The 18189-nt window shown below is 40.9% G+C and overlaps 1 protein-coding gene across 18 annotated transcripts in view; it reads right to left on the reverse strand.

The window, feature by feature from the left end:
* SYNE1 (spectrin repeat containing nuclear envelope protein 1) overlaps window positions 1-18189 on the reverse strand; it is a 480528-nt gene that overhangs the window by 223114 nt on the left and 239225 nt on the right. For 17 of the 18 annotated variants that reach the window (XR_015251658.1, XM_086708164.1, XM_086708163.1 and 14 more), the window contains 8 exons: window positions 15070-15426; window positions 10289-10425; window positions 9910-10087; window positions 9235-9417; window positions 5469-5612; window positions 4984-5139; window positions 3354-3518; window positions 1800-1972 (listed from right to left, as the gene is read on the reverse strand). Coding sequence is in view for 17 of the 18 variants with exons in the window: in XM_086708164.1 (XP_086564290.1) it covers window positions 1800-1972; window positions 3354-3518; window positions 4984-5139; window positions 5469-5612; window positions 9235-9417; window positions 9910-10087; window positions 10289-10425; window positions 15070-15426 (1493 nt within the window). In the remaining variant the exon portion in view is untranslated. The remainder of the gene's footprint in view (window positions 1-1799; window positions 1973-3353; window positions 3519-4983; window positions 5140-5468; window positions 5613-9234; window positions 9418-9909; window positions 10088-10288; window positions 10426-15069; window positions 15427-18189) is intronic. The other variant, XM_086708162.1, reaches the window with a different exon arrangement.

Here is an 18189-nt window from a genome sequence, read left to right on the forward strand (position 1 = left end):
CTTTGTCCCTCCCCGACTCATGCTTTCTCTCTCTCTCTCTCTCTCTCTCTGTCAAAATAAATAAAATAAAAGAATATAAAAATAAAAATCAGGGGCGCCTGGGTGGCTCAGTCGGTTGAGCGTCTGACTTCGGCTCAGGTCATGATCTCACGTGAGTTCGAGGCCCGCGTCGGGCTCTGTGCTGACAGCTGGGAGCCTGGAGCCTGCTTTGGATTCTGTGTCTTCCTCTCTCTCTCTGACCCTCCCCCGTTCATGCTCTGTCTCTCTCTGTCTCAAAAATGGATGAACATTAAAAAAAAATTAAAAAATAAAAATCAGAAAATCACAATGGAAAAATAGGGTAACGTTTTCTGAACTGGTCTAATCTGATTATTTCTCTTACAGGTAAATTAAGCACTCCTTCTCTCAATTACTGATGTTATGTTTTCAACGCCATTAATCATTTGTGCCTAATTTAACTACCACGCTTTGGGTTATTTTGTAGCAGACACTCGGAGCTCCACCCGTATTTACCCTCCTACCACACCAAGGCAGCGTGCTGCCCCCTGAGGACCAGGGTCACCTCGTCCTGGGGGGGTGGGGGGGGAGGCATTCTCTGGTCGTTGGAGCTCGCTCAGCTGGAGGGCAATGTAGGTGAGAAGTGCCTGGGATTGTTGCCCCCCTGAGAGTAGCCCTCAACTGCCCTCCTGACTCATGGAAGTTTGTTTACAAACATTCTAGTTCTGTCCTCAGTGGGTGGCTCTGAGCCACTTGTTCTGTGCTGGCTCCAGGCACTGCCCAGCAGATCAAGTTCCAGCTGTCCCCTGCGCTCCCTGCGGGAACCACCTTGAGAATATCCCCTTTATCAGCTTCTCTTCCCTTCTCATCTCTCTCTCCCATCCCCTCCTGGTGTTTCCTGGGGTTACCTCCCAAATCAACTACTTGCTTTAAATAACGTATCTTTAGGGGCGCCTGGGTGGCGCAGTCGGTTAAGCGTCCGACTTCAGCCAGGTCACGATCTCGCGGTCCGTGAGTTCGAGCCCCGCGTTGGGCTCTGGGCTGATAGCTCAGAGCCTGGAGCCTGTTTCCGATTCTGTGTCTCCCTCTCTCTCTGCCCCTCCCCCGTTCATGCTATGTCTCTCTCTGTCCCAAAAATAAATAAAAACGTTGAAAAAAAAAATTAAAAAAAAAATAAATAACGTATCTTTAGAGGCCCCTGTGTAGCTCAGTTGACTGAGCCTCGAGCCTCTGACTTCGGCTCAGATCATCATCTCACGTTTGTGACTTCGAGCCCCAAGTCAGACTCTCTGCTGTCAGTGCAGAGCCTGTTTCAGGACTTCTGTCCCCCTCTCTGTCTGCCATGCAAAGATAGATAAATAAATAAATAAATAAATAAATAAATAAACTCTCTCTCTCTCCTAAATAAATGTTTAAAAATTATAAATAATATATCTTTACATGATGACACATTTGTTTATCTTTTATCTTGTTAAGCAGTGAACAATAACAAAAAGAAATATGTAGTTATATTAAAACGTAGGTATGGTATTGCAGGCCAACCTAAACGCAATATTGTACTTACAAGTTTCTTTTGTTCTAACAAGAAAAAGGAGAGGAAAGAAAGAAGAAAGAAATGAAGGGAGAGAGGAAGGGAGAGAGGAAGGGAGGAAGGAAAGAAGGAAGGAAGGAACAAAAGGAGGGACAGAGGGAAGGAAAAGAAGAAGGGCAAGAAAACCCTAGGAATGGCGGGGTACCGTGCTGTTCTGTTGATCTTTTGGTAACGGCTTGGCGCTATGATAGTTCGCTGTGGTTCCCCTTACCTTTTACAACGAATGGCAGCGGACAAAAGGGAAGCCCACATATCCTTCACACTCTGCAGCTGCTGGTGAATAGCAGGCCAGCCTTCCGGAGAGGTATTCTGCAGGACAGATTCCCCTCTGGTCACTATCATTTTCATCTGGATCTCTTTTTCCTGTTTCACTGATAACAGGGCCTAGAAGAGCAAATTACAGAAGCCCTTTGTCATTTACACGTTTAGCATTTGTGGCTTTAAATGTATCAGAGATCCTGAATGGGAGAATGACATGCAATCAGTTTGAGCCATGAATCTCTCAGGCTGACTGGGGGGCAGGTGGGAGAGTTACTTGCTGGTGAGTGTCAGCAACCAATCACTGGTCACACTCTGGTCCCCAAGTGGCCTCAGCTTCTTAGGGCTTGATTCTTCTCTGAATAATCCCTTCTTTCCACTGAAATTTTGTTTTACTGGTTTTCAACAAGAGAAAAATAGACTACAATAGAATTCATGGATTTTCAAAGGTCACAGGATAAAGGGCTTTATAATGTTGAGGTCTCTAGCACAACAAGCCCAAAGAAGTAGATTAATTCACAGTATATATTAATCTACATATTTCGAGGTCTTCACGGCACTATTCTTTTTCTATACAAATAGAAGTTTGAATCCAAAGGGCTAAAACTGGCGTTATCACTTAAAAGGCAAGGTTTCATCCCTCTCCTTAATCCGGACCCCGACAACCTCTACAGGTTCAGCTTCAGCTCCTCATGGCTGTCAGTTTTTGCCACAGCAAGAAGGAACTGCTAGCAATTTCTCTCACACAATGCTATTTGTTTTCTTTGGCTTTTGCTTAGGCTGGTACAGTCTCAAATCTTGGTTTAGATAGGAGACTTCCTGAGAAATCTATTCCAGTTCTCAACCAAATCCCTCCTGCCTGTTCCACTCTTCTGTGTGTCTGTAACACCACAAATACATCCCAATCTGCTATAATTGTCTTCTCTGCTTCAGCCCCCAGCCTCAGACAATGAAATCCTTGAAGACAATAACCATATTTTACTAATTTTTGAATCCTTGGTATCAAGACAGAGAGCCAATGTCCTATAAGACACCCAGTATATGAATGGAAGGTGAATGACTGCAGATTATTATCTTTATCACAAATGTGAAATAAAACTAAAATCCTGGGATGGGAGAAGAACTGACTGAACGATACAGGCAGACAAGTGAGTTGACCAAAATGGGAAGTGGCTTGCTCTAAAAAAGTTTCATCGAAATATTTTCGAAGAATAAATGTCCTATGATGTAATTGGAAACTCGCCTCTTAACTATATCCGAGAAGGAACCACATTTGGTTGCTATTTTTGTTTAATTTTTGTAAAGTACTTAGAAGTGAATATGTCTGGGGCCAAATAATTCAGGGATGCTTAGGCAAGGCCACCCCTCTGCATACAGGGTCACACCCACAGAGCATTCCTGGATTTCTTGTGGAGACAGTGGGACATAATCACACCAAACAGATGGAGACTTGAGAAATTCTAAGACAAATTCTGTAGATTAGAGACACTTCTCTAAAAATGCACACCTCAAGCTTGAGCATCCTGCTGTCCAGCACACTTTTGTCGGATATTGGGTGGCAGTAAGAGTCCAGCATGTGAACCGCATCTGTCATCCAGTCTTGTAGCTCTTTAATCCCGAGGGAGAACTGATTGTGTTCTGCGACAATTCTATCCAATCTTGACACTTTCTCCTGGAAATGACAGAAATCGTTTTCCAGCGGTCCATTCCACCTTACAACCTACAGACACTCAAACTGTAAAGCTAACCATTGGTTTCAAGTAGTTGCAATCAGCCATGGGTCCATATGCTGCACAAATATGACGCAAGTCTGTATTAACCTGAGATGCGGGAAATACCTTTGTGACCGGAATAACTGGGCCAAAAGCAGAACAATTATAATTGACTGCCCTCACTTTAGTCACTACTCTTCTTCATGACAACTGTGACGTTTTTCCAGAATCGGCAAAATCTCTTCCTAACGCCTTGTGTGGGAGACGAATCACGGTACTTTCTAGCTTTCCCATACCACATTTGGCTCAACTATCTGAGATTTTGTAATAGCTCTACATTTCAAAAATTGGGACCATGGATATGATTTTAGTTATTAACTAAAGGTTATATCCAACACAGTGAAGATTTTGACTATGTTTACAGCTCCTTTTTTTATGGTTATAGCTCTTAAAGCATTCAAGTATCTATTGATTTTTGCTATCTAAATAAATGCAAAGGAATATAAAGATGCCCTTAATTCATTCTAATTTCAGATATATGCCAGATTTTCTAAAGACAAAAAAGTAACTTATTTATAGAAAAAATGGGTGTAAGCATAGACTATTTACAACAAGACCCCTACTAGTTATAACTGTGTCAGTGATGCTTTATTGAGGACCCAAATGAGCAGACCAGAAATAAGTCCACACTAAAATAGATGAAGCCATATTACAGTAGGTTCCCTACACTCTAAGATCTGAAATGCAAAAGAGAAAATACAGGGAACAAATGTTAAAGCCACAAAAAGCTCAAGGCAGACCTGAGCTCACAAAGTTCGAGACGGGCCTGCATGACACCTGCTGAATGCTCTATATTAGGTCATAGCGGTATCCCATTTACATTAAACTGTTAGAAAACGTATTTAATCAGTTATACAGATCATTGCCAATTTTGAGCTCTGCTCTAGAATCCGAAATGAAACTCTCCACCAACACGTCCTTGAGAACCATTAATAACATAAAGAATTCAGACGAATTAAAAAAAAAAAAAAATGATCCAAACTCCTTATAATGTAATCTACTAAAATTTAAACTGCTTTGAATTCCTGTTTTTCTGACATAATTTAACCTAAGATTGTTTAGGCCCCAAACTCTGAATTTTGCCTTATGTTTCCACTTTGAGTCTTCAAGATAAAAGCTCTGGGAAACATACCATTTCAGTGTTGAGGAGACGATCTTGTGCAGTAATAGAGCTTGGAAAATCTCTTCAATCTCTGAAGCCTCCCTAGCTCTCGTCAATCACACGAAGATCTACTGCACGAATGCATGACTTGAATTGGGAGGCTGGGAAAGACACTCACACGCCTTATCCCTGACCCAGCGGACACCCTGCACAGACGGGTGGCCCCGGTACCACACGCACACACAGCACATGGCAGGCGTTACCTTTGTTAGATTGCTTAGAGCTAGATACTGAGAAGACAGCTGCGACACTCTGTGCATAAAGCTCTTGCTGGCAGCTTGTCCTTCCCACAGCTGCTGAGCTTTCTCTCTTAGCCTGTTGAGCTGAGGCTCGTAGCAGTTTATTTCCTCAAGGACAGACTGAAAAGCACAAGCAAGTTACTATTAAGAGGCTGGGGGAGAGCACACCGCGGACGGAGCTTTGGCCCAAAGAACGTGGAAATAAACATGGCGTGCAATTGGTGCGCCCTGAAAGCTTAACAATTTCCAGGCTACACACGGGACAGACTACAGGACGGAAACAGATCACACCTCCGAGGAAAGCCAGAAAACATAAAATCCGCCAGAAATAGGGCAAGGGTACGCTGCATCTCCAGACAGCATGACCTAATTCCAGGGTGCGTCTGAATGCAAGGTTGTGCAGAGGACAGGGGTAAAGACGTGGCCAGAAGGGCACATGGTCTCATTACCTGGAGCTTCTGCTGTTCCCTCCTCTTTGCTGGCAGATCGTACAGGCGATTGCTGCTTTCTTGCACCAACTTCTCAGTTTTACTCAGCCAGTCCTGGACAGGCTCAGCGCTCACTTCAAAGTCCTTCATTTGGATCTTTAGATTCTACCAGATTTTAGATCACATTAGGGATTAAAAAAAAAAAAAAAAAAAAATGAATAGCAAGTCCAAAGTCTTACTTAGCACTTAGCATTCAAGGCCCAACACAGTCTGGCCCCCTAGTCCTTCTTCCCTCCTACCCCGGTCCTGATGTACAGAACATTCTATCTTTCACCTTAGCATCTGTATAAATGTTGAACATCTTTTTAGAGTTTTTTAGTCTCAAATTTTTCAAAAAGGAGTTTTTGTGTCATTATCCAATCTACCTCAGAGCTCATACCCACTTCTCAACTTCTATCACATTTGTTGCTTATGCCAGTCAATACGTACTTAATGGATTGTCATGCAGGCATGCCTTGTCTCCACAACCAGCTTACAAGCTCTGTGAAGGGAGGGCCTCATAGAAATATAAGTAAATATTAACAAATATTTTGTCGAGTTTGATCAATGATGGGATAAGAAATAGCATATGGTTTCAGGTGCCTGAGGGGCTCAGTCGGTTAGGTGTCCAACTTCGGTTCAGGTCACGATCTCACAGTTCGTGAGTCTGAGCCCCACATCGGGCTCCGTGCTGCCAGCTCAGAGCCTGGACCCTGTTTAAGGTTCTGTGTCTCCCTCCCTCTCTGCCCCTCCCCCACTTGTGCTCACTCTCTCTCCCAAAAACAAGGAAATGAACATTTAAAAATAAATAAATGTTCCTTCTGCCTGTGTTTTCCATTATTTCTTCTATGGTTTCAATGACCACCTACAAACTCCTAAAACCCCCTATTTATAGAACTGTATTTATGCAACACTTTAGGTCAGAGTGCCTGGGTTTGAATCTCGTCACCTCCTCGCAGTGAGAACCTGGCAGATTATTTAATCACCTTTTGCCATAATTTCCTCATCCACACAATAGAAATAAGCGAGTTCCTACTTCAGATAACGGTTATGAGGATTAAATGCACTGACACATGTGAAGTGTTTACCTAGTGCCTGCACTGGTAAATGATCACTATCATTCCTATCACAGCTCCATCCTCTCTGTTAGGACTTGGTATTCATATTTGCTGCTACTTTCTTGGCATTACCTGCTGAATATTTCACAGGCCTATTTAACTTAATTTTTGCTATCCCCTCCAGAACTACTTTTTCTACCATTTTCATGTCTCAGATAATAGCATCGCCATTCATACCATCTTCCAAACTAGAAATTAGACTCAAACTTAACTTACCCTTCTTCGCCATGTTCCCTCATTGAATTCGCTACCAAATCCTGTTGTGTTTTACCTTAAATATAAATTCTCTGTCCGTTCTCATTTCCTTAATTCAGACCCTCAGCTCTCTCATCTTGACCATTATGAGAAGCTTTCCCTGGTCTTCCAGCTTCCCCACTCTTGTCTACACTGTGGTCAGAGTTGACATGTTTATTTCCAGCTTAAAGACCAGCAGGTTCCTCATTCAACCTTTTCAGCTAGGATTTTTAGAAAGAATTAAGCCCTAGTGTCCTAAAGAATCCATTCTATGTAATTATGTAATTACTATGTAATTTTCTTATGCATCTAAAATGGTATGGGTTATGTTACATCCTTGGGAAAACAGAGAACATAAATGCTCTTCAGGGGTTCAGATAAAAACCCTGGTTAAGAGTCAAGATCAAATTGCTTAGTACAGGGGCGCCTGGGTGGCGCAGTCGGTTAAGCGTCCGACTTCAGCCAGGTCACGATCTCGCGGTCAGTGAGTTCGAGCCCCGCGTCGGGCTCTGGGCTGATGGCTCGGAGCCTGGAGCCTGTTTCTGATTCTGTGTCTCCCTCTCTCTCTGCCCCTCCCCCGTTCATGCTCTGTCTCTCTCTGTCCCAAAAATAAATAAAAACGTTGAAAAAAAATTAAAAAAAAAATTGCTTAGTACACAAGACACTTCCTATCTTGCCCTAATCCTCATCTCCAATCTTATCTTTGTTGTTCCTCACAAAACCCCATGTGGATGTCAAACTTCCCAAAGTCCTCCCCTGCTGACACTCACAACACGCTGGCCCTGTACATCCAGTTCCTTCTACCTGAAATGCACATCAGCCTTGGCAAATTCAAAGAATGTCTTGCCTTCAGGGTTCAGTTAAAATGTCACCTTTCTGGTTTCTTGATTTCTCCAAGTGGAGTTAGTTGCATCCTTCTTTGAGTGACGGCCATATCCTGAATGTATCTATGTTATATTGCAATCATCTCTTTACATATTGTTTCTCTCTCTAGAAAGTAAACTCCCTGAGCAGAGGGAAAAGACTAGCCCTTTTGTATTCCTAAAATAGTGGCTGGTATATATTGTTTCTATTGTATTCCTAATATAAATGAAGGAAACAGGGAAGGAAGTAAGGAAGAAAGGAAGGTAGAAAGGTAGGGAGGGAGAAAAAAGGGAAGGAAGATAAGGAAGCCAAAAGAGCTTATTCCTCACCTACTCATCTCCTCCTGGCTGAGCAGCTCTTGAACTAGGCAATCATGTAATCAAGGCTAGATGTACTACCTTCAACAATAGACGCTTCAGAGCTCAGGCCACATTGCACTAATGATCTCTGTAAGGTTATGAGTAAATTTCTAGGCACTGCACAATGGTTATCCCTCTCTATAAAATGGAAGATACCTGCTGTGAAGGAATAGCCACCATCAGAAAGAAGAATTATAGAGGCGCCTGGGTGGCTCAGTTGGTTGAGTGTTTGACTTCGGCTCAGGCCGTGGTATCATGGTCCTGAGTTTGAGCTCTTGCTGTCATCGTAGAGCTCCCTTCAGATCCTCTGTCCCCCCACCTCCCCCTCTCCCCAGCCCATGCACGTGTGCATGCACACACTTTCTCTCTCTCTCAAAAATAAATACACATTAAAAAAAAACTATATTAAAAAAAAAACAAAGAAGAATTACAATAGTGTCGGGCTAGGGAATAACTGAGGGAACACACTTTTTCTCTTTCCCAATATTCTCTATTATTATTTTTTCCCACCCTGCATTAATTATGATCAAATCAAATAAAGGTTCTCTTCTGTCAGGAAGTATTGGTTTAAAGGGAAAAAATCACTCTCCATGCCTCTGAATTTTCCTCTAAGAGTTGGTATACAAAACAGGCGATCTCACAAGAAAAAAAATCAATTGCATTGTGGCAGTAATTGTGTTATGATTCTAATAAATTCAACTCACGTTGTTTCTGAATAAAAGAAAATTGCATAACCATTGGATCTTTGCACACAACTCCTAAAAACCTCCTACTTGATACCCACATTAGTTATAATATACCTTACCATCCATAGCCTTTTGTAGTCTTACATGGGTATTTCTGTTCATTCTCCTTGAACAACTTCCAAACTTGAGGGATTTCACATGAATGATTAAGTGATATTGTTTAAAAGTAAAAACCAACAGTTCCTGGTGGGACAGTGTAAGCCTACAACAGCCCCTACCAGGCAAGGAGCTATTGAATTCCTTGGTGAGGCTCCCACTTCTAAAACTGAGCTGTTTCCTACAGTTATCTGGTTATCTATTAATATTCAGAGAGGAATGACCAAAAATCATTGGCACTGTATTTGGATATAATGAAGGTGTGGTTTTAACTGACAATGACTACAACGACAAACTACAGAGAAGCCATCCATGTGGTCGGCTATTATACCTCTAGTGCAGATTCCTTCTGGTGCAGATTTGAATGAAATTTTTTCCAATCTTCTTTTGCAGTGGCAACTTTGGCCTGGATTCCATCCGCTTTCTCTTTGGGCAACAGAGTACTCAAAAGTTCTCCTTTAGACACCATCACGTTTAGCTTGTGCTGTCCATTTTCACTTTCTGACAAAAATTCCTACCAAGAAAAATGCTAAGATTAGGCCTAATGCAATGCTCTGTGCTTTAAAATACATGGACTTTCCACGTATTTCTCGATAAAAGCACAGAGATGAAATAAACCATTTTTATTGCATATATTAAATTACTAGGACCTCTATGCATTTGGAATAATGTGCCCTCTCTACACACTGGGAATAATACTCTCATGTACTTCATATGGTTCCTGTGAAAATTAAGTGAGAAAAATCTTAGCATGCTCAGGAACAATGCTTGTCACATATGAAGAACTTTTACTAGTGGCTACATCTCTATTCATATGTAAATATAGGATGCATTTGGGTGAATGAACTAGTTTCTCTTTACACAGACAATGAAGTGTTTCAAGCAAGGGTGTATATGAAATTTGAGTTTCCTGAACACAATTCTTAATGGGCTTATAAAAAGATCTAGAGGCACCTCATTAAGCCGCTTAAGCACAGTGATTAGCATTGATACTTGGCACTCTTACCTGTATTTTCTGAAGACTGGTTGAAACTTCACTAATATTTTGAGGTATATCAAAACATTTGGCAGTAGTGATTTTTGCATTAACCAGCCACTGCTGGAAGTCTTTGAAGGCTCTTTGAAACCGTTGCTGTAAAATCTGTTCTCTAGTCTGACAGCCCTTGGATGCTTGCAAACAAAGGCTAAAACCATGATTTGAAATGTTTAAAGAGAGGGAAAAAAAAATGATACAAATGGATTAAAATAAAGTTTGGTAGAATCAGCAATTCTTAGAATAGGCAGTCAAATTTAGTAATGTAGTTAATGATTAATTTATCATGCCTTAAACAAACTCTGACTACTTTGTATAAAAATATTTTGACTACAATAAGGTCCATGCTCACCAATTATATTCTTTTATCAAGCCAGAAACTTTTCCACTGTATGTACTCAGGTCTCTGGAAAATCGACAAAGTTCATTCAACTGAGACTTAAGATCCTCTGTTTTAGGCTCTGCTTTTTGTAGGGCATCCAGTATCTCCTATTAGAAAATAACAAGACAGAGAAGCAAGCACTTAAATTGGGTAGTTTACACATCCTCACACTATACGTGCGTAAGTCATATTATAAATTATTATGAGGGAAGAATCAACATAAAGATTCAGTAAAGAAATACATTCTATTTTCTAGATTCCTTGTGCCAGGCAGAGCACTTGGCTTATTTCCATCCTTCTCTAGGCATGGATAGGCATTCCAGCATCAAATGTTGCCAAGTAATCAAATGATCAAGTTGTCAAATAATTCAAAGTGGGACAAGAAAAAGAAAAGAGGAAATAACCTCAATTGCTTCGTAACAGTCTGACTATGCCATTGGAGACATGTATATTGTTTAAAGGTAAAGAGAAATCATTTCTCTTCTTAAAAATGTTTATTTATTTTGAGAAAGAGAGAGGGCACGTGCACAGGGAAGGGGCAGAGAGAGAGAAGGAGAGAGAGAATCCCAAGCAGGCTCCACGCTGACGGCATGGAGCCCGACATGGGGCTCAGTCTCATGAACTGTGAGATCATGACCTGAGCCGAAATGAAGAGCGTCCCAAGCCACTCAGGTGTCCCAAGAGAAATCATTTCAAAGCAAAGAAATACTTATTTTGGATTAAAAAATATATGTAATAATTGATTTTATGTAATATGTACAGTTAACTTTCACATTAAAAATGTCTTCTACCCCACCTATCCGATTTACCTAGTAATTCATTCATTTCATATTCAGTCATCAAATATTTGATAAATGCCTGCTATGTGACAATCAATTTTCTGGATTTTAGGACCCCCAAAATGACTGAAGAGATGATTCTTGTACTTGAAGAGCTCACAATTTAACAGATGAGAGAGGCATCTGAATAATCACAGTACTGTGACTCTCTAACCCAAAATAAAGTCTTGAGACTTGACAAGTACATCTCTAAAACCAAGGCCATGATCCCTGGAGTTACACAGGGGCTCTTATGGGTTTGCCACAAGGAGCAAATGAGATCACAAGTGTCAGGCACTTAGCACAATTCCTGGCACACTGATGAATGCCTAACCTGTAAATGATGCCCAAATATTTATTTATTTATTTTTTTTATTTTTTTTTTTCAACGTTTATTTATTTTTGGGACAGAGAGAGACAGAGCATGAACGGGGGAGGGGCAGAGAGAGAGGGAGACACAGAATCAGAAACAGGCTCCAGGCTCTGAGCCATCAGCCCAGAGCCTGACGCAGGGCTCGAACTCACGGACCGCGAGATCGTGACCTGGCTGAAGTCGGATGCTTAACCGACTGCGCCACCCAGGCGCCCCTGATGCCCAAATATTTAAATGGGACCATATAAATAATGGTATTGCCACAGTAAAAAAAAAAAAAAAAAATTGGGGCATCTGGGTGGCTCAGTCAGTTGAGCGCCTGACTTCATCTCAGGTTATGACCTCACAGTTAATGAGTTCAAGCCCCGCATCAGGCTCTGTGCTGACAGCTCAGAGCCTGGAACCTGCTTTGGATTCTGTGTCTCCCCCTCTCTCTGCTCCTCCCCTGCTCACACTCTGTCTCTCTTTCTCGCTCAAAAATAAGTGAAACATAAAAAATAAAATAAAATAAAAAGACTTAAAAAAATAATTCATTAAGGGGGAAGGAGGAGTGCCAAGAAGATGAGTAACTACTCAGATAGCTGTTGGTGTTACTGTCAGTATTCTCAGATATTTATCGAGACATGGCCTAGATTTGTCAGAAAACCACACCTCTCAACAACCCAAGTCTGTGTTTCATTCCTCATCTTAGTAAATGGCCCCGCCTTCCTCCCGCTGATCTAAATCAGAAAACTAAGCTACATCTTGGCCCTGCCAGGAGACAGGAGACAACCAAGTCCAGTCTATGTGTCTTAACTCTCTTTCAGTTACTTCTTTCTCTCTGTATCTGACTCAGTCTCCATTACACATCCTTCATTTCTTTCTGGCATGGCATAATGTCCTCTCGATTTGAATCCTGTTCTCCAGTTTTCTCTCCTGTGTTTTCTTGTCCCTCACTAATTTTGGGTCCTCTGACTGTTTCTCCATGTCACCTGTAACAAACCTCAAGACTCAGCTCAAATGACAACTACACTAAGGACTCTCTGCCCTCCTTCCCACCTACTGGTAGGGACTTCTCACTTGAAGACACACAACACCTTGTCAGCTCATCACAATCGAGCATTCCATTGGCTTTGAACCCATTGGCCTTTCCACTTAGACTGTGATTCTGAGAGGAGGGATGGTGTTCTCTTGGTTTTAAAATTATTTATTTATCTTAGCGTCTGGGCCAGAGGAGTCTACCATACTCTTATTTACAAGATTTATGATACCTAGAAAGTTTCTCTCTGAAACTCCAAAGCTATACTAGTAACTGCTATTTTACACCATATTGTATCCCTTATTTAAGGGAGAACTTAGTAGTAACTATAGAAACTTACCACATACCAAAAATGCAAAAAAAAAAAAAAAAAAAAAGAAAGAAAGAAAGAAAAATAGAGATTCGAATTAGTTACTTATAAAGTAGTTGATATCAAAAGTGAAAAGCTTTGGCCAAAATTTTATACTGAACAAATTCCCATAACTTCATCACAGATTAAAGCATCTTAGTAGAGTCCTTCATTATATAAACATCAGGTTATATATTTCTGTTTCAATTAAGTCCTGGAATGCATTTTTTCCTTAGAAGTTATGGAAGTTAAGAAATTTGCTAAATTTCAAACATGAATAACCCAATGGATATTAAGAAATATGAATTCGCAAAGAGCAAATAAGCTTTTTGCAACATGATTGTACATAATTTATAGATGATGATCCATTTTTATATTTTAAAATATTTCTTGGGTATCATCACTTAATTGCAAAAGAGAAAGTAAATACTTATGAAGGTCTGTGATTATTATTGTGATTGTCAACATTATGATTGTCAACAATTATTATTATTATTATGATTGCTCCCTGAAAGCAAAACAATGTTGTTAAGAATCCTAACTAATGCATGATTTTGTAACATTTTCCTATGTATGCATTGTAATAGAAGTATTATCTCCATTTAAAAATTACTTTTTCATTTTTTACCATCACTACTGAGATATAATTAACATATAACATATATAACATTGTCACAAATTTAACGTGTACAACGTGCCGATTTGATACATTTATATATTGTAAAATGATTGCTCCCCTAGGAGTAGCTAACACTTCTATCCCATTGCATAATTACCATTTCTTCTTTATACTAGTAATAAAGATAAGAGAAAACCTGAGCCTGGAGAGGTAACATACTATTGTCATCAAAAGCATGAGCCGTGGAGCCAAACCTAGAAGTAGTAAGCAGAGGGCTGTCCTCGTTGAATTGTTAGTAAAACTGAAAACCCACATTTACTTTTGCATTATCACGTGGATTTTCTATAGGCCTCACTTCTGTTCACTAATAGTGTCAATGTAAAAAACGACAGCTCAGAAGAGTAGTATAATTTAAGTACCACCAAAACTTTCTTTTTAAAAATTTCACTCATATTAATGGTAGGGAAGGGAAGAGAAACAGAAGAGAATGAAAATATTATAACTGATTTCTTTTATAACAGAGTGAATAATACTGACTACCTGGAACGATTATTACCAACTTGTCTCTGTTTTACAGAATTGCTTTCTATATTCTGGTGCTCATATCTAAAGGACAGCACAGGCATCAGGAAAAAAGCAACCAGAAGCTAGAAACATTATAAATAAAATATCATAAAGAGATAAGAATAAAGTTTTATTTTGTCGTGTGCTACGTTTGTCTGAAATACTTGATTTAGAACAAGACAATGTTGGAAATACTACATGACTTTCTTACCGGCGGAAGCTATTTTGAAATGATTATAACATAAATAGAAACAGAGAAGTTAACTTCACTGAAACTTCCTTTTAAGGATATCCATGGTTCCGAGCATTACAAAACTACAAATATCAACAGTCTTTTGAGATACCATTTAAGAGTAAAAGAAAGGGTTTCAAGCTTCTGCTCTGTCTTTACTATCCCTTTTAGGCTCTGTGACATTCATGTTCTGAAAGAGCTGCCATTCGTGACAAAAGCAAAAAAAAAAAGACCTGGGAGACAACCCAGCGAGCATGACACAGGAGTTATGTTGACGGGTTAATTCAAGCCCAGCTGTCAAAACCACCCCGAGGAGAGCTAATCAGGGTGCAAACTAATAGTTGTGCTTTAGGAGATTACCGAATGCTTCCTTTAAGCTATAGCTTCAATCGTTTAATTGTTGGGAATAATTCACTGGCAGAACACCAGCCATGACTCTCCGTCTATTTATGCCTCTACCCACAGGCTAGTTTTCAGGCTGAATGGCTGAACACAATATTACAAACTCTTACACCATAAGAATGAAAGTAAAATGTCTGCACTGACTGTGGACATTTCCTATAATAACTAATAACTCCTTCTCTCCTATATCTGTAGTTTTACAAGCCTGACTTCTGAGAGAAGGAAACCGAGCAGATCTGTGAAGATAGTTGGGTAAATACTTCTCCAAGTCTGAATGTGGCATGTTTTTAGTTAGCTAGCATTGCTTTCTGGCCACAAGGAGAACCAAACAAAAGTGTTAGCACAACCACCAGGAGAAAACAGGAAGCCAACTTACTTGTCCTTTCCGCCAGCATTCCACTATCTCCTTGTCTGTGTTCTTGCTCTCCAGGAGAGCTAGCTGCTGAGCGCAGGTTGTCAGGAGGGCACCGAACTGTTCCAGGGCCTGCTCCAGCTGAACCACCTGGCCGGAGAACTCCTGCTCCGAAAGGGCCATCTGGCTCACCAGGTTCTCCAAGCTGGTCCGCGTCTGGAGGACGCTGTCTTCCCACTGCTTCCAGTCGGCACGCAGGGCCTGCATCTCCGCATCCACGAGCTCACACCCACTGGCACTTGTGTTCTGTCTCACTGCGGGAGCCAGCGACTCCACTCTGCTTAGGCGGCTTGCCCCAATCCCTCTGGAATCCATCAGCTCCTGTAATGGAACATCGCCGTGGCAACCGAGGAGGCTGTGAGTCACTCGGGCCGCGAGTTTACAAGCGTGTACAGAGCGGGGACCGGAATCAATTCATCCGCCCACCCCTAAGTTGGGAGAGCAGAGAGTTATCCTCGTGAGCGCTGAGGTTTCAGGCAAAAGAAGCCAGGGAATGCGCAGCATCCTGGAACAGACTGAACAGTGCCCCTGAAATCAGGCCTTGTTTGAATATGTGAAATTGTCTTGACACAAAGGGATATAAACTTTCGCCTGTGGTGTGTTTCTCCAATAAATGTGTAAATGTGCTCTTTCTCCTTAAGGTGACAGACGAGTGAGCAGGGACTGGCACAGAGCAGCAGCCCTGCTCCGCTCGCGGCCTGTCCCCCGTTTCCATCCCCTTCTGGTAAGATAGCGGCTTAGGTCAGTTCTGTGCCACCAGGACTCAACGCTAAGCCGACACAACCACAGAATGAGCCCTCCTCAACGTCAAATACCGCGGTACCTTAAATAAACATTTTCATAGTACCTACAACGAATATTTCACAGACATGCGTAGCCAAAAGTGCAAAGTAACTTTTAGACTGGGTTCATTTATTGCTATCATTTTTACTTTTAAGAAACTCACCAGAAGTTTAACAACGTAGGTATAACTTTTAGGCTGAAAGTACACAAATACTCTAAAGGACAAGATAAATTACAATGTGTGTTACAGGGGCGCCTGGGTGGCGCAGTCGGTTAAGCGTCCGACTTCAGCCAGGTCACGATCTCGCGTTCCGTGAGTTCGAGCCCCGCGTCGGGCTCTGGGCTGATGGCTCAGAGCCTGGAGCCTGTTTCTGATTCTGTGTCTCCCTCTCTCTCTGCCCCTCCCCCGTTCATGCTCTGTCTCTCTCTGTCCCAAAAATAAATAAACGTTGAAAAATAAAAAAATAAATAAAATGTGTGTTACAAATTAGGTAAAATAGCGGCATTTCTGAGAATAGAGTCTTAAAATCTCTCACTTAATTCATCATCTGGTGGGTTTTTTTTTTTTAATTTTTTGTGTTTATTTATTTTTGAGAGAGAGAGAGGAGACAGAGAATCTGAAGCAGGCTCCGTGTTGTCAGCACAAAGCCTGACATGCGGCTTGAACCCACAAACCATGAGATCACGACCTGAGCCAAAGCCAGACACTCAACCGGCTGAGCCACACAGGCGCCCTCATCATCTGCTGTTTATACATTTATATATCCGTTGCTAAAGTTTTTGTTAGTATTAATACAAAATTATGACTTCTGTTCTGGCTTAAATAGAAGGAAAAGATGATTATTAGGGAAAAAACTTCAAGAGGAAAATCAATTACAAATTAATAAGCGTAGAAAAATAGCAGTGTTAAGTATGAAGCATGCTTAATAGGTTATGGTAAATACAAACTGTCTTAACGAACCTATATAATTCAGTTCATATTTCATTAGATTCGCTTAAAATAAATATACCTTCTTGCACTTACATACAAGAGCCAAATTTTAGTATAGGTAATTTAAAAGTGTCTAGTTATATCGTAGTCCAAAGGGCAATCACATGAATCCTTACACAGTTAGCATTTAATATACATGCCCACCCTTTTCTTGGCAGGAGGTTTCTAAAAGTCTTCCTGGTTTATCAGTGCATGTACTAAGTAGTGACTTGGGGAAAAAATACTATAGCTTTGAAAAAAGAGCTATGTCTAATTATTAGATTTAAATACTTAATAATTTGCCTTTATGGGTGATTTCAAATTTGGAGTTCAAACGGTACCAGTAGTCAAAAATCAGTTTTTCCCAAAACATTCTCTAATGCATTATCTCAGTTTTCCTAGGCAAGAAAATGGGACATTTCAATATTTGCAACCCTAATTCCACCCATCCGGATTTGGAACAAGAATGTCATCACTTTAAAGTGTTTTGAAATGACTTGTATATGTATTTCCTTGTCTTGGGTTTAACTATTTAAAAATGTCATATGCACATATACCCCTTATACACACATATTTGGCTTTGAGGTTGTCCCTTCTTGGCGGTTACTCTTGGGGGTGGGAGGAGATGATGCTGAAGGTCAGAGGAGGTGCTCATTTCCTCCAAGGTCCTTCCCCGCCCACCCACACACCAGCCTCCAGTCTGGACTGACCTGGACCTCAGAGTGTCACCCTCTGCCAGGTTTCACTTTCTCCTTCCCAAATTCCAATTTCCTCCTGCCAGCTCCTTCTCCTACATTTCCCATATGTTTGGAAGAGCATAAAGTCTAGACCATCACTCTAGACTTTTCCCCCACTTTCATTCTCTAGCCAATTAAAGGCCTCGTTGACCAAATCTGTTGAATTTTCTTATTGAGTGTATGCCATGTGCATGGTCTATGTGCATGATCTAATTAAGTCCTCAAAACCACTAGGTGATCGAGGTACTATTGTTATTAATTTACCATTAAGACGTTGAAGCTTGAGGACAGACATCAAGTGATTTGCCCAACACAGCTAGAAAATCAATAGAGGCAGAATGCAGCCTTGGCATCTGATTCCAGAGCCTAAGCTAGAAGTGGAGTGAACTCACATTACATCTGGTGTACTATTTTATAACCATCAGTTTATGCATCATTGTTCCCTACTACACTGCAGGTTTCTTGAGGGAATGTACAACCTTGGTTGAATAAATGGATGAATAAATTAAAATATTAGTGAGAAATGTATCAAAGAAGCATTTTAAAGAATCACACAGATTATAAGAATTTCAAAAGGTGCTTTGTGTGATTATC

This window comes from Puma concolor, chromosome B2 (genome assembly GCF_028749965.1).
Source record: "Puma concolor isolate L17-30 chromosome B2, mPumCon1.1.hap2, whole genome shotgun sequence".
NCBI classification, from domain to species: domain Eukaryota; kingdom Metazoa; phylum Chordata; class Mammalia; order Carnivora; family Felidae; genus Puma; species Puma concolor.